General features: G+C 35.2%; 2 protein-coding genes across 7 annotated transcripts in view; both read right to left on the reverse strand.

The window, feature by feature from the left end:
- The window catches only part of MGP (matrix Gla protein), an 836,939-nt gene that overhangs the window by 786,452 nt on the left and 29,264 nt on the right, over positions 1–21,223 (reverse strand). The gene's annotated exons all lie outside the window — the stretch shown is intronic.
- Positions 1–21,223, reverse strand: part of EPS8 (epidermal growth factor receptor pathway substrate 8) — a 169,485-nt gene that overhangs the window by 28,696 nt on the left and 119,566 nt on the right. For all 6 annotated transcript variants that reach the window (XM_050749480.1, XM_050749477.1, XM_050749475.1 and 3 more), the window contains exons 7-14: positions 18,833–18,915; positions 18,147–18,283; positions 13,140–13,213; positions 11,730–11,856; positions 9,584–9,672; positions 9,164–9,238; positions 5,224–5,372; positions 1,917–2,100 (exon numbers count right to left, since the gene is read on the reverse strand). In XM_050749480.1, coding sequence (XP_050605437.1) covers positions 1,917–2,100; positions 5,224–5,372; positions 9,164–9,238; positions 9,584–9,672; positions 11,730–11,856; positions 13,140–13,213; positions 18,147–18,283; positions 18,833–18,915 — 918 coding nt within the window. The remainder of the gene's footprint in view (positions 1–1,916; positions 2,101–5,223; positions 5,373–9,163; positions 9,239–9,583; positions 9,673–11,729; positions 11,857–13,139; positions 13,214–18,146; positions 18,284–18,832; positions 18,916–21,223) is intronic.

The following is a 21,223-nucleotide window of genomic DNA, read 5'->3' on the forward strand; positions in this document are numbered from 1 at the left end:
AAAAATCATAAGATCCTGAATTACCCAAGTCTTGTGGTAAATGCATTTATTATAGTAGCAATAAAGTATAATAAAATCTCTCTTCTAGGGATGATTACACTTTTATGCATTTTAAGTTACCATTACTCAGCCTCTTTCCAACAAAATCTCAAGGCATAAAATTCCCTGGAACTGCTAGCATGTGTTTTTCATTTTTTAAAACCTCTGAATAACTACTTCGGCCATAAAATGAAATACAGTTTATAACAGGAAAATGATAACTCATTACAAGTAAGGATTCTCAATAATTCCTCTTTTAAAATCACTTATTCAGTGAAAGTAGACAAACTTATATCCTGGGAGCCCATTACTCTCTTCTTAAATACACAAATTGAGAACGAAATCACAAAAGTGAATTTCTGAGGCATACATTATAAAGTGAGTATATTTTCTTATTTAAGATATGAAGGCTATAAGCTGGAAATTTTTAGGATGTAAAAACAGTCAGCTGTAACTATAGCAACAGCAAGTGTATCATAATTTCATGTTTGATTATATTTTCTTTCCTCTAGAAAAACTGCCCTTTAAATGGAAAGAAAGTTCACAGTGATGAGGCCTGAACTCTGAAATACAGGCAGGGATATACACTTGCCAACCGAGCAGTGAGGTCATCTTAATTATTCATTTAAAGGGAAGGACAGGCATGGAATCCACCTCTTCCCTTATAATACAGCCAGAGAAAAAAAAACAATTACATTAGAAAAAAATAATTTCAAAGTAATATGTTGCTTTATTTTTAAAGTTTCAGGAATTGAACCAAACTTCTATAATACTATTGTTATTGTCCAAATAATAGTTCACAAAGGGAACAATTTTTAAAATTTAATTTAGATAAACATTTCGCCTTAAAAGTAGTTACAGGATATAATACACCATGGTTTGACAATTCATTCCTTCACACCACATTTGCCACATTATAAATACCTATGATAGCCTGAGAAAATTAATCTAAGGAATTAATAAAAATAATAGGACTTTGGGAAGATCTCGTCATCATTTACAGTTTCTTCTTCAAACTAGATCTCATTCACCTAATTCTTCAGGTTCTGCCCATCCTATTTGTGTTTGGTCCAGCTTTAATCAATGTTCAATGTTCTTTTCCAACAAGAAGAGTCACAGAAACATCATTTGTAGGGAATGTGACAAGACAGCATACTCAATTTCATTCTCTCAACTTGATTCCCAAATAGGTTATACTCTAAAGATGACTAAATACTTAAAAGATAAAATGAATGTTAAGATCTCCTCAAGGTGTATAGTTTTATAAATGATCATTTGAACCTAAGGACTAGAGTACAGAAGAACTTTGGTCCTCTAGCAAGGGGGATAGGACTCCAGAGGCTTAGAACTAGGCAAAAGGGAAGAAAGAAAACAAACAGAAGACAAGAGAGGCAAAGCAACGTGAAGAGAAGAAGGAGAAAATAATTAGGGACATTCAGGAAACAGCTGCTTGGGACAGGTTAGAGGATCTAGGTTCAGGGAACTGTCTAGAGGGCCTGATAAGGGGAGAGGAAAACAGAAAGAAATAAGCCAAAGGGCAGTAGTGCAATTCCCTGACAAGGAGAGAAAGTCATCCTAAAAAAGCCTACTTAGGATCGCCAGAGCCAGGAGAACAGTGGCAACAAGGGGAGGGGGAGGGTTGACAGGCTATAGGAGAGCAATTTGGGTTGGGTTTGGGCTTCACAGAGGAACACAGCAACTGTCACAAAAAATGACAGAGGCAAGAGAGAGAGGTAAGTCAGGAGAGGGTAACATTCAGACTTTGATTCTAGAACACTTTTCAGATCAATAAAATGAGAACTTGCAATCAGAATTATAAGAGAATACAGAGATAATTACACTGTCTACAAAGGGTAATGTTAAAAAAAAAACTTTACCTCGGTGGATAATCTTTTTATTTCCTGTTTGCGCTGATGTTCTGCTACATTTGCCACAGATTCTGCCAGTTGATAAAGATCTTGTTCCATTGTTGCTCCCATAAAGTTCAGCATTGGGGGCTCCCAGCCATTGCGGAACCGTGGAACATATGGTGGAATAAACTGTTCTTTTGGCCACTCTGCTCTGTAGGAGGGAATGAAGGCGGATAAACAATAAAATCTAGGAATGTATCCATACTCACAGTTATCTTCGGTAAGGCTAGACATACACACGCACACACACATAAACAACAAAAACAGCACATAGACCTAATCTGTCTTCCATCTACCCAAAAAGAAAAAGCAAACATGTTTATGCCAGTATTTCACACCAATAAAATGAAAGAAAGATTGAAATCTGTTGCATGATCTGTTTTCACAAACATTGCCCCAATTCTCTGTTAAACTCAAGTTTTTAACATGGGTATAGGTTTTTAAAAATTTGTGTAAGAAGGGAGAGTGGAGCTAGGAGTATAAGTATTTAGAGAACAAACTTCTCTAACATTTAAAGTAGTTTCAGATTCCCAACTTTCCCTTCACTCCTCTGCCATCGTTATTGAAACCTCCTGGTATTAGACGTATCTTTCAAAAGAGAAACAGTCCAGCAAGTTCTTAAGGTTTATGATTTTTAAATTTATGAAGTCCCCTAAAATGAAACAGATGGCCAGTTTTATAAATTAAATGTATCAGCTCTGTTTTAATCAGTACAAGTCAGCTAATCTGTAATCACAATCATATCGGTTCATCATTTAATGACACTGAGCGAAACTTATTTCTATAAGATCCTAATCACTCATGAACCACAAAAATAACTAGGACAAAAATGAGGGCTTCGTTTTTGCTAGAATATGTTGCTTTATCTTTCATATTTAATTCTTCATGTTATATTTCTACTATGATGAAATCAGCTATCTTATTCAGATTGTTATAGATTTTCATGGTTCTTTTTATTTTTATGAGTTTTTAAATCAGTCAGTACATTCATTTCCGAAGACTCTTAACAATCAGGATCTAAAATGACCCTTTCTGCATGTTAACAGCTAATATAGTTCGTTTTGATGTAGTTTTTTGAATGTTAATTTTCTTATTTTAAGATAGAACCCTAAACAAAGAAATTAAGGAGCCTGAGCTATATTTGTAATGTGAGGCTTGATCAATTTAATAAGCTTCATGAAATTAAAGGATACCACCTAAGCTTATCATAAAATCATAACCTATATAAATCTAATAGATTTAAGTGATCTATTTACAATGGAATATTATTCAGCCATAAAAACGAAAGAAATCCTGTCATTTGCAGCAACATGGATGGAACTGGAGGTCATTCCGTTAAGTGAAATAAGTTCACTCATATGCAGAAGCTAAAAAAAGTGGATTGCATGAAGGTAGAGAGTAGACCGGTGATTACTAGTGGCTAACAGGGATGGGGCAGGGTTGCAGGGAGATGAAAAGAAGTTGATTAATGGATACAAACGTACATTGAATAGAAGAACTAAGACCCAGTGTTAGATCAGTAGGGTGACTATAGTTGGCACTAACCTATTGTACATTTCAAAATAGCTAGAAGAGAAAAATTCAAATGTTCCTAGCATAAATATTTAAGATATTTAAGGTGATGGATATCCTAATTACCCTGATTTCATCTTTATACATTATATGAATGTATCAAAATATCATATGTACCCTGAAAATATGTACAACTATTAATAATGTATCAATTAAAAATTACAAAAATAAAAAGATATAACCAGTTTTATACAGTATAAGAACAGTATTATGTGGCATACACTGTGCTATACTAATACATAAATAGTATAAATAAATGTAAATATTTTCAATTTAATGGCAACAACTGCAATGCTTTCAAAGAATTCTCTGCTTAACTATATTCCAACACAAGCAACTGTCGAAGTCCAAAAAATAAGTGGAAAAGTTTGTATATGTTTCAATAGGAGAAAAATGGAGAAAAAACATTATGAATTGGCCCATGACTCTTAGGCTAACCCATTCAAAAACATTAGGAAGACAAATGTCTAAGTGGCCATGCTAAGTGATTTGTTCTAAGTGGTGAAATAAATAAAAAGATTTAGATAAATGAGCAAAGCAAAAATTATTTATTTACAATCATGAAATTAGAAATATTTTCTTACCTTGCCTTGCTCAGCAAGCATTAGTACTACAGTTGTTAATAATCTGTCTTCCATAATCACTTTATTGACAAATGTACAATTCTTAAAATTACCCACTCTTCCTTTTCAGTTCCATTGTGACTCTCTAGTCCTGATGAATACTTGTTTATAAGGAGCCTCTACTAAAACATTAGCATCTCAAAAGGCCTCTGCCTCCAGTTACTTCTGTCCTTGTCCTTGCTAGCCTCAACTACCAGACTGACCTTTCTAAAACATAGATGTCATTATTTCACACCTCTATTCACAAAGTTATTGGTTCTCCACAGCCTACAGAACCATGCTCCAACTCTTTAGCATGGCACTGAAAGCCTGCATAATCCAGCCCTCAACTCTATATGCTCATTTTAATACCCTCCTCCTCCTGCCCTTCCACAATCATCTGCTACCCAAAGTCCATATTCTAGAGAAACACATCTTTATCCTCTCTTCTTTTAACTACCTCATGCTTTCACTTCCGCTTTTCTCTCTACCTGGACAGGCCCCTGCCCTGCTATGGAACTGTGGAAATCCTACTCATCCTGCTAAAAGGCAGTTTAGCAAACTAATGACGAATACTGACTCCAGAGCTACATGGCATGAGTTCACATCCCTGCTCTGTCACTTACAAGTTGTGTGACCTTGGGCAAATTACTTATCCTCTCTGGGCCTTACTTTCCTCATCTGCAAAATCGGGATAATAAGAGTAATTATGTAAAGTGCATGGACTAGCAAGCACTGTGCACGCGTGTGTGTGTGTGTGTATGTGTGTGAACTCTATGTGTACCTGTTGATTTTAATGCCAGCTCTTCTTTGAAAGCTAACTGCCCTCCTGTCTAAATCCTCTTCCTGACTGCTCCCCCTTGCCAACCAACAGCATTTTGTTTATGATTCACTCCTAAGGTATATCATGCCTTATATTACATACACTTCTATCTCTTCCACTAGATTTGTAGCTTTTAAGGGTTTAGGCTTTTTCATCCTATGACACTTAGCCCTCGTATGTACAAGGTTAAATAAATGTCTCATTAGATCCATGTAATAAACAAAGAACGGTACTTAAGGCATTATAGGTGGCAAATGCTGAACTCATATATGCTTACCTGGCTTTCATCCAAGTTGCTCCCAAAGATATCCACAGCTGCCGTTCATCACCATTGACAGTATAATTTAAGAAATCAATTGTGTCCTTAGTCAATAGGGGACTAAGTACTGAACTGGCTAGTTCAGGACCTCCTGTTGCCTGCACCACCTAAAAGAATAAACCATTTTTAGCAAGAAGATGACTATTCTTTGTGTATTTTCAAAATGTGTAGACAAAATGGCAGACATGCCAAAATAAGCACTATTTTTTAATAGTCATATTAAATTTTGATGCTGTGCAATATGCTACCGAATGAAAAACAGCTTGTCAAATCAACTTGCCCAGCCCAGCAGTGCTTTAAAATCTAAAATGAAAGTTAACAATTTAACAACTTTCACAGCATCTGCCTATGGGCTGCATATGACTATAGTTTCTCTGGAAGATACTGAAGGCTATGTAGAGAACTCTAGATCAGGTGATTTTACTATCCCTGTTTTGTTGTTGTTGTTGTTTTAAATATGTGTTTCTCTACTGGCAAATCTATTATGCTAAACTTGAAAAATACAGTTCCCAAGATGAATACTATCAAGAAAAACAATACTATCAAGAGTTAACAGTCTATGGCTGTGCCTATACAGACACATAAAAAATAAAAGGATCCAGGGAGGAAGGCAAAACAGGAATGAGAACTGGTACTCTGAATCTATGGTACTTTTCTCCAGAATTATTTTTGGAAAATTTCCCTGATTTAATATGGATAATTTAATGACAGCAGAAACAAACAAACAGGTGCAATTCTCTGATAAGCAAAATGAGGATAAGTAGATGTCCAAAAACGGCTCTAAATTTACTTCTTATGAGCTATTTTCTGGCTTAGAAAAATGGTAGCTATCTCCTAGAGCAGAAACCAGAGACCCTTTATAAAATCTTCCCTTCTCAGAGATGTGGCATAAGAAGAAAGGAGATTTTTTGAATGGCTCCAATCATCCAGGTGTTCTCAGCATGCTATGCTGTTCTAGGCCTCTGTGTATTTGCACATGCTGTTCCCAGTTCCCCAGAAGGCCCTTCCCCATTATTCAGAACTCTACTCAGGTCCCAAGTCTTAGGAAAGCCTGTGTTAACCCCACAGTGTAACTCTGATGTACCACTCCCCACCCTGCATCCTCTAAACAATTTAGGCGTATTAGTAACACATTATACTATTACACTGTAATTTATGCATATGAGTAACACACTACACTGTTACACTGTAATTTATGCATATTAGTAACATATTACACTATTACACCGTAATTTATGGCTTTTCAGTTTCCCCTCCTTGAGGAGTTGGACTAAGACTTATCTGACTTTCAACTGCAGATGATACAGTGGTACTGGAATGAATGAAAAAAGATGGCAGATAAAGGAGGAAAGCTAACCCTTATTTGAGAACAAAACCTACCCTGCCTACCTAGCATAGTAATTTTTAACTTCCAACCTTGAACACGTTTCCAATAAATATGTGGCAATAAGAGGGAAAAGTAAAACTAAAGAAAATGAGTAGATGAATATAAAAATCTATGATTTGACAAAGAGGAAATAAAATGAAAGAAACTGTAAATGAAAGGTTAAGAGCCATCGTTCCCTCTCAAGAACGTGCGCAGGCACATGTGCTGTGGCTATGCTTGTGTGTATACGTCCATGCTGAGGCAAGAGGAGAGCAACTTGCAGGTGTAAAGCCACTACATCATGCCTGGCCAGTAGCAGGCCCTGAATAGATGTTCCTCCCCATCTCCCTTGTCCAAGTAAAATGTCTGGGGCCCTGTAGGGAGAACATTAAATGGACCAGCAAAATATTATGATTGTAGGGACCATTAATAAGGAGTAATTTTTGAGAAAAGCAGAGATACTAAACATTGGCAAGTAAACCAATGTTTTCAGGCACATAACCTGATCACAAAGACCAATTTGTATATGTCAGGGAAACCAGTCTTATTATGTTATAGATCTACTCTGTGTAATGACTAGACATCTACATATGATCTCTCAAAGTGTGTGAAATAAATAAGAAGAGGCAGCAGAAACTGCTTTATAAATAATACTTACAAATACTCAAACTAAGATAGCATCAAAAATGTTAAAAAATAAGGAATACAAACTTTGTTAAGGAACTAGTATCAGTTTTTTTGCATATGTATCCCCTTGGTCTCCGTCTAATTTTTTTAAAAGCAATTATATAGCAAGAATTATTCAGAAATAATTAGGCAAGTAGAAATCTGATGCTCCATATATAGCAACAACATATGGAAGCATTCATAAATTATTGATGTACTCTTGGACTTCCATCTTCTAATGCCTTATTGCTTAAGCTTATTGCTTGTTGATAATGTTACTTACTTTCCTATGTTTGTAAAGCAATACTCATTTCACATTCTACTTCAGGTCTTGTCTACTTATCCCTGGGGAAAGAAGGATGAGAGTTATCCTCCCTTACTGCCTCCTGTCAATCTTACTTGCTGGTTCTTCCCATTCTCCTAACATCAAATGCCCAGGGCTCAACCAGTCCTTGGCCTGATTTCTCCATTGAACTCCAAATATATATACTCAACTATCAATTCAAATTTCCCCATCTGGATGCAACTCAATTTTGATATGTCTAAAACTGAATTCTTCACCAACCTCCAAAAACCTGCTCTACCCATTCTTCCCCATCTTGGTTAATCATCACTCCATCCTGTCAGTCTTAGGCCAAAAAGCTGGGAACAATCCTTGGCTCTCGCACAGTATATCCAATCTAGCAGCAAATTTATAACCAGATCAGACTTCTCACCACCTTCAACGATACCATGTCCAAGCACCATAATCTCCCATCTGGATTATTTTAGTAATGACCCTAGCTGCTTCTTCCCCAAAATTTCTAAACATTATAGCCAGGGCAATCCTTTTCTGCTGAAAACTCAATTGTCAAAGGTCTCCCAATTCCTGATAAAGACAAACAAGATGTATTTTCCTGTTATCCCGCTGATACCATCTCTTTCTAATCTTTTCTTCCCTCATTTCGTTGAAGTCACAGTATCTACGTATTCCAAGAACATCCTTTGCATGTTACCACCTCAGAACATTTACACATTAACTATTCTCTGTCTGGAATTCTCTTCTTTCAGGGATCCACATGATCCATTCTTTACTTCCTTTACTCCAACGACATCTTCTCATTAAGGCTTCCTTTAACCAACCCTACTCAAAAAGTGCAACACTCCGTTTCCCACACACATACACACATGCACGCATCTCCCTGGAGAACTCCCAGTTCTCCTTCGCTCCTCTATTTTTCTGCATAGCATGTGATTTTTAGACTACTGTATTACTCAGACATTTATTTAGGTATTGGTTACCTCTGTATGCTACAATATAAGTTCTAACAGTGTAAGAATTTTTGTCTGTTTTGTTCCTGATGAGTTACTTTAAAGCCAAGCACAGAGGAGGCTCTCAATTTGTATTTGTAGAATAAGTACATAAATGAATAAACAAGTCAGAGACAGTTCAGGAGATGAAGGAACACCTCAATAAAAAGAACATGGGTCTCTGAATGACTTCATGGAGCAAACCATCCATGAAGAACTAGACTTCTCATGATTATTTTGTGAGAATGAGAAAAACATCTACATTATTCAAGGCACTGTATATTATATACTAGTATACATTGAAACACTGGTATACAATAAATCTTTATTTATTTTCATATTCCTAGCACTGTCAGAGACACCAGTTTCCTCAACTATAAAATAAGGTGCTTAAACTAGATGATTTATAAGGTTCTTTTAAATTCTCAAATTTTACATTCTTGATGTTTACACAAATGGCAAAGAAATAGTACCCACACAAGGTAATGAAGAAAAGTAGTTTAGATAATCCAGACAGACACTTGGGGTTAAAAAATATACTAAGAATGATTCTTTCTTAAACTAATAAAATCTCACCATATTTAATGGAGTAAACAAAAAGTGAACCAAATCTGCAGCACTAGGATTCTGAATATGAGACTTTAGTTTGGCCTGCAACATGAAGAAAACAGAAAATAGATTAATATCAAGCAAAGTCAGACACTCAGAAAGGTCCAACATAGACTCAGAGGGGGTGGTCTTTACCACCAGTTTCATTTTACATACATTCCTTAGCATGGATAGAGTGAGAATAGAAGTCATTGTTTTTCAATCAAGTCTCATAGATATATATGTTTTAAAATTTGCTGTTTTAATTGAAGGCAAATCAAAACATACATACCCCCCAAAAAATCTATAAAAACAATTTTATTTCTTAATTTGATCAGAAACATCCTGACTAGACTTTCATCTTTTTCATTTATTTCTTCTAATTCTATATACATAAATTTCACTTACCAGAAGGTTAAATCCATGTTTAAACTTTTGGAAACAGTCAAGAAATTCATCAGGAGGTGGAGGTTTTGCCCGCAGCGTTAAAACACCCTCTAATGAAATAAGCAAGAGGAGGAGATCAGAGCAAAATCCAAGAAAACTTATTAAATGGAAAAACAAAAACCACATTTATGTCTGTAAAATTTGAGGATCTCATCAGACATGCTACCTAACTACTGGGCTACATCTCATAGTCTGACTGTAAGAAACTGAAAAGACACAAAGTTCAAAATGGATTGCTCTGTCTTTAGGCACTACAAATTACTCATTTAATTCCAGAAATATACATTGTAGCCTTTCTCTATGGCAGGCATTGGGCTTATCATTGTGAAGGGTATAAAAGTGAGTAAGTGACAAGCCCTGCCTTAAAAGCTAATAATATACAGGAATCAGATAAATAACAAGACAAGTACCAATCGTTATGAGAAGAGACTTACCTGGTTGGGAGATAAGGAAATGGATACTTAAAAGGTATTAGATGGAGAAAGTAGCCTCTAAGATGGGATTTGAAAAAGTTTGGTCCAGGGCGATGTGGTGGGAAAAACATCATGGTTGTATAAAACAGCATCAGCAAAAACAAGGAAAGGGGGAATTGCATGTATATGAAACAACAAACAAAAGCAGAGAAACATGAGATTGGAAGGGTAGATCAAGGTTAGATTGTGGATAACCTTGATTTCCAGGGTGAACAGTTGTACTTAAATCAATAGAACATGGAACTAGCGTGCTTTACAGCAGAAGCATGAAGTGGCTGAACGCTTTTGAAGGTTGTTCTCACAGCATGAAAAAGCAGAGGCTTAAAACTGCTTAGAAAGCAGGGTAAAAAAAAATGATAGTAGCTTGAACTGGATATGAAAATTAAAAGGGAAATAACTGGATACAGGAGATGTTGAGAAAATAAAATTGATGTTGGCTACAAGCTAGAGAATGAAATCATAGAAGAATCTGTGGTTTTCAATCTGGGTGATCAAGAGCATAGTATATCTTTCACAGAGAATTTCAAAAAGAATAAGTGGTTTATGATACCAGGAAGCAATAGTACTTAATTTCAGAATATGTGGAGAGGAGGCACATTCATGTATTCACATGTAGAAGATAAAGCCAAAGGTGATATGCTTATCATATAACTATGTGGTAGAGAAAGATTTGGAAATTATCTGTAATGTAAGGGATATTTATTTACTATTTTATGTCTTTCCATCTCTACCATTTTGTCAGCGGAAGTATAAACATTACTTCCATAAGTTTAATTTTATATAGCTGAGGCCATTTTAAATAGCTGAACTGCAGCATACTTCAAAATTGTCTATATGTGACTTCCTATGTGACCTGAATGTACTGTTTAAAGTTCTGTGATAAAAAATTTAAATCCGTTGAAACTTCTAAATATTTTAATAAGTCAACTCTTTTATTTAACAAATAATATGGTTCTAGTTTATAATAGAATAAATTCAAATATAAGAAGAATAGAGCTATGTCTTTCTTTAACAGACACTTAATTTTACAATAACTAATCAAAACTACAGACAGATGATCACTGCCTGAATCTCAGAGTCTCTGCGATTTAGGTAAAACATTCCAGGATCTTTCTTCACTATATAGCTGACTTATAACCAAAATGGACTCTTCCTGAGTTCATCTTACTCTTTGCCTAAATCTCAGGTGCTACCCCAAGACTAGAAGAAGAACCCTAGTCCACAATCAATGAAGTTTTGCTAAGCAGTTCATGAGGGTCAAAACTCTGCCTAGTACCAGAGTTCTTTTTTTTTTTTTTTTTTTTTTTTGGACACAGAGTTTCGCTCTTGTTGCCCAGGCTGGAGTGCAATGGTGCCATCTCGACTTGCTGCAACCTCCACTAGGTTCAAGCGATTCTCCTGTCTCAGCCTCCCGAGTAGCTGCGATTACAGGCACATGCCACCATGACCAGCTAATTTTTGTATTTTTAGTAGAGATGGGGTTTCATCACATTGGACAGGCTGGTCTCAAACTCCTGACCTCAGGTGATCTGCCCACCTCAGCCTCCCAAAGTGCTGGGATTACAGGGGTGAGCCACTCCAGCCAGTACTGGAGTTCTAACCAGTCATAAGAAGATTAAGAAAATCCAACTTACCTCCTGGTCCTTTCTTTTTACCTTTCTTATTTTTCTTCCTTTTAGAAAGTTCAGAAAATGCTTCTGCTGCTTTTTGGAGTTTCGTGATAAAAAATTCAATGTCATCCAAAATGTGGTTTAAGATTTGCTGAAATTAGAAATTATAGAATAAAATATAAAACAAAACATTTACCTTAGCTGTACACTGTTAGTAAATAATAGAAAGGTTTTTTTTAGAAAAAGTAGCAGCCCACATGCCAATTTCAAGTTTATTACTAATTACAAGAATCAAACTAAATATACCTGTAGCCAACATCTGACATTTACATATTTCTTTAGCTTACTTTTGCTCTATTTTCAATGTCATCAAGGAAGCATTCACAATAACTACTTGGATTATTATTTTCAATTGCTCTATTTTTCCCAGGGTTCTCCCACACAGTTAGGAGGAAAATTCTAAACTACATTTTGTTAGAAGAGCACTGCCATTTTTGCTTTACTGATAAATGTTCCAATAAAGCACTGACAATATTATTTCATGGAATTAAAGGTACATGGATTGTTGTGATAACCTAATAGCTAATCTATGATACTAAGCATTAATAAGAATTTCCACGTGACAAAATAGAATTAATAATGCACCATGCTATCAGAGACCACTGGAATGAATCTGATTATCTTACATACTATAGTCTTAGTTGCCTTTCTCCAATATGTGTGAAACTTGACATTCTTCTAATTTAAGACTAGAAATTGGGGTTAAATAAACTTTTCAGTATCACACGTAATAGTGTGATATAAAAATGGAATTCCAAATTTCAAATTCCTTTTAGTATTTGTTTCTCAATAAGCTAGTAACATGCGTACAGTATAAAAAGTAACTATATTAACAGCATATTCTGTATCTCATTTATAGAATGAGAATGCTATAATAAAGCATTTACAGCATTCTCATTCTGTAAATCACTAGAAGGAAATGAAAACAAATGTAGCATTATCTTTTACAAAAGCATTACGATTTACAAATCTATCCTTTAAAAATGCCACTTAACTTTTTTATTTATTCTAAAATACACTGTTAATAAATGCCAATAAGACATATTAAAAAGATATTTCAATTATGAATTACAAACTATAATAAAATAAAAACTGCACCATTCCTGACAGCTAATAATTCAGCCTAAGTTCCAATGTAAACTAGTTAATATGCTGATTCTTCTATCACAGCCCAAGTCTACTAACTAAATACTGGCATAAAGGCAAAAAATGGTTAAGGAAAAAAACTAATTCAAAGGGCATAACCATCACTGGAAACAGAAAACATAGTTTCCATAAAACATCTTTATTTAAATAAGCTTCATTTACTTATGAAGTTTTTTTTCCTCTTAAGAAAATAAAAGCCAGTGATCTAAAGGCGACTCCTGTACTTACCACATCTCTGTCAATGCGGGCTGCCATCATCTCAGGCGTTTCTTCCTGCTCATGATACTGCCTTGGTTTCTCAACTATAGAAAGGAGAATCATGTCTTTCAACCTTTTACTCACACAATACCAATATAGGCAATTAAAACATAAAAATTAGTTTAAAAGGAGGACCATTCGCAAAAGGGAACACCTCCACTGGATACACAAGTCAAAACTGTGCTCATCAGCCATGAAATGCATCCTTGTCTACACTAACAGGAGCAGCTGGGCAGAGCTTATGTATTGGTCCTCTCACCTTTATGATGTTTATTTAACTTGTAATATCCCCTCTATTCTCTCTCTTCCCTGAGTCAGCTACCTGTAGAACCAACCTTAACTTAGCATCGTTTAATTCCTACACAAGCCAGAAACATAAACCAGCAGTTAAGCTTTTACTTCTCAAAAGCTGGTCAACTTAGTTCTAATGCAACAGAGCTATAATTTTTATACATTCCAATACTGTGACTACAATAAAGCTTTGGGAGTTCTGACAGCAGAGTGCTTCTTAAAATTTAAGTGTAATTAAGCTTAAAACCCACAATATTGGGCTCATTAATTTGAAGCTACGAGCTTTAAAAGCAGACAGAAATTTTCACATTAAAAAATAAATGTCCATTCAAGATATTAAGGTTGCTCAGTTGGCTAGAGCATGATGTTACTCATGAAGTTATTATCATGAACTCCTTCCTGGTATGAGTCAGTTAATACTACCCCTAAACACAGAGAGTTGTTACAGATATTTCATGGAAGAATAAATTTTAAAATATATGGATGGAACAACAGAAATGTAACACCACAAATGGAAGTACAATTCACGATACATCATCATGACTCATGATGCTCAATACAGAGAACTGCAAAAAAATATTGGAAACTTTGTATTGCTATTCTTCCTATGCACTAACTTTACCTATAACTGGAACACTTGCCAACAAAAAAAAAAAGAAAGAAGAAATCACCATGTCTTATGAAACTTAATTAGCGGCTGTTAACTACTTTAAGATAATTAAAATTTCTATCTATGAAATCTTGCCAGTTAGCTACTATTTTACACATAGTTAGCTGCTACCTTGGCTGTAGTGGACTACCACAGAAAGCACTAAGTTGAGGTTGAAATAGCTATTAGGAACTCTACAGAGGTCCCCAAAAAATATCATTTGGAGGGCACAGTGACAGGGAGATATGGTATTTCTTGGGCTCTGTCAGGTCTGAAACACAACTAGGAACCCTAGTGCCACTGGCGCTATTCCAGAGATCACCTTCGGAAGTCAGGGTTAGATATACCTCAGGGATTCAAAGGAGAAGCAGTTCAGCCTGAGTCAGCCAGAGCCTTCAGAGGAACCAGAAAGATACTCCTCTTGAGGGGCTTTCCAACTAAAAACTGGACTGGATCCAGGCCAAACCTGAATAATAAGTCTTCTGTTTAGTCTAGTGGTAAATTTGAAGTTCTGAAAGCCTTATCTCACTTAGTTTAAGCAGATGACACTGCAGAAAATATTTCAGATAAAATTTAATGAGAGCTCAGAAACCCCTAGGGATAAATTCTCTCTTTGTTATAAATTATATTAGGTTCGGCAGGGCACAGTGGCACACGCCTGTAATTCCAGCACTTTTGGAGGCCGAGGCGGGAGGATCACGAGGTCAGGAGATCAAGACAATCTTGGCTAACACGGTGAAACCCCGTCTCTACTAAAAATACAAAAATTAGCCAGGTATGGTGGCATGCGCCTGTAATCCCAGCTACTTAGGAGGCTGAGGCAGGAGAATTGCTTGAACCCAGGAGGCAGAGGTTGCAGTGAGCTGAGATCACACCACTGCACTCCAACCTGGGTGACAGAGCGAGACTCCATCTCAAAAAAAAAAAAAATATATATATATATATATATATATATATATATGGTTCAACATATTATATATATAGTTCAACATATATATAATATTATACATAATATATTATATATACGTCATATAATATGTATTATATATACATAAGATGTATTATATATACATTATATAATATATATAAGGTTCAGCATATATTTTTACAGGTTTATTCAGAATGTTTGTAAGCTTGTCTTACCCTTCCTCTACTTCAGAACCTCTTCATCAAAATAGTAACAACAAAAACACCATAAGTACACAAAAAGTATAGAATACAATAAATTACTGCATTTTAAACATTTTAAGTACAAAGATCAATACAAATTTACATAATTTATGAAAACAGAAACTTATAAAATTAAACTACATAGCTCTATTTTTTTTTAATGAATGCATCAGAGTTCTTTTTTTCATATATTCGGTAGCTCGGCTTACATTTAAACCTCTGAAAAAACCTTTAAGAATACAAGAAACCTAAACAAAATAGAAAACAATTCAGAAAGAAAATGAACTCAATTTGGCAAAATGAGAACCACAAATTATGCTTACTATTCTGCAGTCAGTACTATCATAAACATTATTTACTTTCAGATTCACAGCAACCCATGAATTCTTATCCGCATTTTAGAGATGAGGCTGAAGTACAGAGAGAGAACTTCCCAAGACCACACAGGTAGACAGATCAGGTCTTGCTTCAGAGCCCAACTTTTACCCTGCACATCCAAAGAAGAGTCTGAGGTGCCTCATTTTTGGAAATGAGTTATATCGTTTAACTATAGTGCCAGATACCCTGTGTGAATCATACTTTACTGGTTAAAGAATAAGAAAGCTGGCCAGGCGCGGTGGCTCACGCCTGTAATCCCAGCACTTTGGGAGGCTAAGGCGGGTGGATCACGAGGTCAGGAGATTGAGATCATCCTGGCTAACACGGTGAAACCCCGTCTCTACTAAAAATACAAAATATTAGCCGGCCGTGGTGGCGGGCGCCTGTAGTCCCAGCTACTCGGGAGGCTGAGGCAGGAGAATAGCGTGAACCCAGGAGGCGGAGCTTGCAGTGAGCCAGTATCAGGCCACTAGCCTGGGAGACAGGGAGACTCTGTCTCAAAAAAAAAAAAAAAAAAAAAAAAAAAAATTAGAAAGTTAAGAAGTCCCACTGGAGTAGAGGCAAAAGAATGAGGCTCTAGCGTTCATCAGATTCGAGCCTGCTGAATCACAATTTATTCGTCCTTAAAATGAAGACTAGACCAAACACATTTTAAGGCATTTTTTAGTTATAAACATTTCAGATTCTAGTAAAATATTCTAACATATAAAAAGTAACACTAATAACACAGGTGAAACACAATGAGATCTCAGTTATTATTGATGAAGCAGCAGAGAGCAGCTCTCATTTTTCCACAGCAGACTTACAGAACTGTTGTTATCTGTCTGAATGCTCAGACCCCTACACCATATTTCCATTCAAACATTTAGCTACAGGATCTAGCAATATAAATCATCCAAAATTACACACTAAGAAAAGATAGCCCACCAAAATGTCAGGTGACTTTTAGCACTAGAAGGCTATCCACTGAGTTGCTTTGGTTGTTTAGTAATATAATGATGTCCTAACTTGTCTATTTTAATGAATATATTACTAATAAGATAGATACACATTAAATTAAAAAAATGACTTTATAGAAATATAAGCTAAAACAGGGAGGTTTTTTTAAGCAAGTAGGAAATTATAATTCAGTGTTTTTAGGAAGTTGTTTGGCAATATGTGTCAAGAGTTTTTTAAAGGTTAATATTCTTAGCCCATAATTTCACTTCTAGAAATCTATCCTATAGAAATAACCAGAGATATGGTCAAAGATTTATAAACGAAGATGTCCATCATTATTGATAAAAAATAAACTATGAAATAATATTTCAAAATTGAGAATGGTTGAAAATGATACAATAATATAAACAATTATATATTCATCAAAAATCAACTTTTAAAAATGTTATATGGCAAAATATGCATCATATAATTCTAAAAATCAGTATTCAAAACTGCGTGTACAACATGAACTTTATTAAGAAACAAGAAAAGACTAGAAAGTAAAATCAACTTGTCAACAGGATGATGAAAATTACAGATGAATTTATTTCCCTAGTTATACAGTTACAAGTTTTATACATTCCAAATTTTTCAAATTTTACATAATGATTATTTGTAAAATAAAAATATATGAGGTTATATTTAAAAAAAAAAAACAGTAACGCTAAGTTCTATGTTATAATTGTTTTTAAACAGAATGCCAAGGTGAAATGATGCCACGCTCATAGGGCCCACTTGACAAGTACAGTCGTATGATGGATACCTTTTACCCTTCTCCACTGCCAGCAGCCAACCACTGTCCTGACAACCTTTCCATCAATATGACAAACTTGTCCATAAAGGGACTGTAGTTAAATAATTAAAACTGGAAATAATTTTAAGTGCAGTCTTTAAAAAAACCCTGTACATATTTTGTTGCCATCTTTTTAACTGTCAATCAAGTGAAACTTCCTCTCTTAGCATTAAAAAAAAAAAAAAAAAAAACTCTAACCCTAACACCATATTTATTAAATGGTGGGTCTGAACTCTTACAGATAATAATCTTAACAAAATTCAAGGCTTAACTTTCTTTCACCTAAGATTTGATTTTTTTTTTTTTTGAAATGGAGTTTTGTTCTTGTTGTCCAGGCTGGAGTGAAATGGCGTGATCTCAGCTCACTGCAACCTCCGCCTCCCGGGTTCAAGCGATTCTCTTGTCTCAGCCATCCCAGTAGCTGGGGTTACAGGTGCCTGCCACCACGCTCACCAAATTTTTGTAGTTTTAGTACAGACAGGGTTTCATCATATTGGTCAGGCTGGTCTCGAACTCCTGACCTCAGGTGATCCGCCCGCCTCAGCCTCCCAAAGTGCTGGGATTACAGGCATGAGACACTGTGCCCAGCCAGATTTGATTTTTTTAAAAGTAACCTCAAGCTTCAGTTCTGAAATCAGCATCAGAATTTGAAAGCAAGACCTATGCCCCAACCCAAAGTAAGCGTTCAATAAGTATTAATTCTAGGAAGACTCACAGTCCCCTTGGTCGGCTGCCCACGCAGACCAGGCTGCCACTCGACTTCTAACATCCACCTGGGTGATGGTCCCAGGGGGCGCAGGGGCAGGAGCTCTGGGTGGAGGCGGTATACCAGGGTCTGCGTTGGAAATCATCCTTAAAAAGATGAAAACAAATAGAATTTTTACCATCTCTATTTCTATAACATATCAATTAACTCAACTTGTGGTACTAGTTATTAAAATTCAGAAACAACTATGTCAAGGGGCAATAAGGATTTCCTAAGCATTCCATATTATGCATATTTATGAATGCATATGAAATAAAAAAAATTAATAGTCAGCTGAAAACTAGGTTGATTTTCTTTCTGAGTCTCATGTGATTTGGAAGGGCCATGGAACAATTACAATCCTACTGTCTAGCTTGTATTTCCCTAGGATACCTTCTCTTGAAATGCCACTAATCTTTCATGACCCTGTGACTTCCAACCCAAGTGAAGCCATATCAGAGAAAGATCAAAAATATGGAGAGCAAAGGAGCAAACGCACTGACAAACTTGGGAGAACAAATGTGTTGAGACTACAGGTTATGATCTATACAATATAATAATATACCTCCATGGAAAATAATTCTTCTAACTCTTTGGGGGAAAAAAGCCTTAGAAACAAATCAATTCCACCCCTTGATTTCTTTTAATGTTTTTACCTCAGGGCATCAGGCCGCCTCTTCTGTTTCCCTCCTTTACTGTCACTGATTGCACTTTCAATATCTTCACTAATTAGGTTTGCCTGCAAGGAGATACAAGTTACCTGTAAGTTGACAGATTTTTCTGAGTCTTGATATGTAGTTTAAAACAGGAAAAGGAATTGTTCCTTGTCTGAATCAGTAAGCATCTTGATGTAAAAATCTTTTTATAAAAATGTGAAACATGACTCTTGTGGTTTTTATAATGGTGAACTATATAATGATAAGATTTTAAAAACTGAAGAAATGTTTAAAGATTATCTTAAAGGGAAACTACCCTTGAATAAAGGCAATGAAGGAGGCAAAGAATAGATATGCATATGCTAAAAATGAAACTGAGTAAAAATCTCTAATTGGGAAGAAATTAAGGGGTTAGAGATTCCCACACATAGAACAGACAGAGTTCCTTCCCTTTCTCATCCTCAAGATCCACTGGATACCTATTAACCCAGCAAAACATATCTTTGGGTTTAAGGCAAATCCACTACACCCATGAGATAAACTCCAATACTAGGTTGTACCCTTTTGGGTAACCACTTTATTTTGTCACTTCAGATAAAAGCTAACTTTCTACAAACAATTAACTTTTCCAATACTTTTCCAATGAGAACATTCAGTTAGATATTTCTTGGGGATCAATGTGAGATTCACAGATAAGAAGTTTTTGTTTGGTTGCAAAGTTTGTTTAGAACCAGTCATTATCACTCTATATTAGAATGTTGATGAGATGCACCATCTATGTTTGTGCCTCCTTGTTCTATGTAATGTTTTCTCAAATATGTACGTTGTATTTCTTTTACAGTAAGCATCGATAATCATAAAATTTTGGAAATGATGGGATATTTAAAAGAGCATCTCATCAGTTCCTTCTAATTAATAAAACTGAGGAGTACTTGTATGAAAGGGCCTGGCCAAGGTCACATTGCTCGTTAAATGAGAGTGCCAATGCATCCCAGTCCAGTGTGACTTCCTAAGAGCATTAAGTTTCAATAAGACATTACAAACATCCTGTCAAAGGCTTTCTGTTACATAGGATACTAAAACTGAAGATGAAAAGACAGTTAATTAAAAATAATTATTTTTTTTTAAAACAACCCCAGACAAAAACTGAAGATGCCTAGGAATCATCAACTTCTTATACTGGGGCTATTATATTTCTAAGAAAAATTTTGCTGCAAAGGTGGGCAGGAGCATTGCATGAAGTCCTATAATAAAGAAACTTTAAAAATCAAAAACAATATTGCACAATGAGCCATATAAAAGAAACTGCATTTTTCATTGCGTTTATACTTTTAACCAGCCAAGGGAAAAAGGTCTCATATGCAGAGTATGAAACCAATGAGTAAATGCATATGGTGCTCTGTGGTATGTGAGCTTTTGGAGTTAGGACAGAACTATATTCAGTAAATACATTTTGAATCCATTATCATTACCATTCCATATCAAAAAAAGCAAACCCTTTGTTCCCAAACTTAAAATTCAGAAACTTTACACTATGGCATAGTAACTTTTAGCTCCTGGGGGGCTTTTTAGAGCACAGATACAAACATCAAATCTGAAATGTTTTTTAACTTAGGCCTCTGGTTTATATATGTTTGAATTAAATTTCACTATATTTTTAAAGCAAAATGTTCCCTTTAATATTTATTGAATATATCTAACTTTACAAAAATTATAATATACTATGACTTTCAAAAGGCACTATACAAAAATCTGATGAATATCACTTACACAAATTACTTAAATGCCAGTTCTTTTAGAAGAAGGTTTTTAGAAAGTCATCTATGATGTAAATTGAAATTAGAAGAAAATTATGAAATACAGTTTACAGTCAATTTTACTTTATCTATCATCTTTAAATGTCAAAAAATACAGAAAAGATCAAGTGACTGTGCTAATCTCCTAAAAGTTCTTTATAAAATAAAATTACATGGATATTTTATAATATATCATCAAAATGTTAAATCACTGCTTTAGCAAAGTACCAATTAACACAAAATGATTTCTCTTTTAAAGAAAACAACTCAGGAAATAAACACATTCAAGGTTGAAGATAACTTCTAAGGTCCAATAAAGCATCACAAATTATAATCATTTGAAATTACACTGTACTTTGAAATAGAAACTTTCAGGACACATCCTGTTATTACTGGCTCATCTATTTTCACGTATCATTTGGGAATTACAAATCCTGAGCAACGATTCGAGTCACATAATTAAATGGTGAACTTTAAATCAATATCGTGGGAAATGTCTAAGTACTTCATTGCAGTAATCCACGCTATGTCATTAGTGCAGAATAAATTAGAATTACATGATTATTTACTGTCCACAAAGCATGATTTCTGAACA

The sequence above is a fragment of the Macaca thibetana genome, chromosome 11 (assembly GCF_024542745.1).
Source record: "Macaca thibetana thibetana isolate TM-01 chromosome 11, ASM2454274v1, whole genome shotgun sequence".
Taxonomy (NCBI): domain Eukaryota; kingdom Metazoa; phylum Chordata; class Mammalia; order Primates; family Cercopithecidae; genus Macaca; species Macaca thibetana.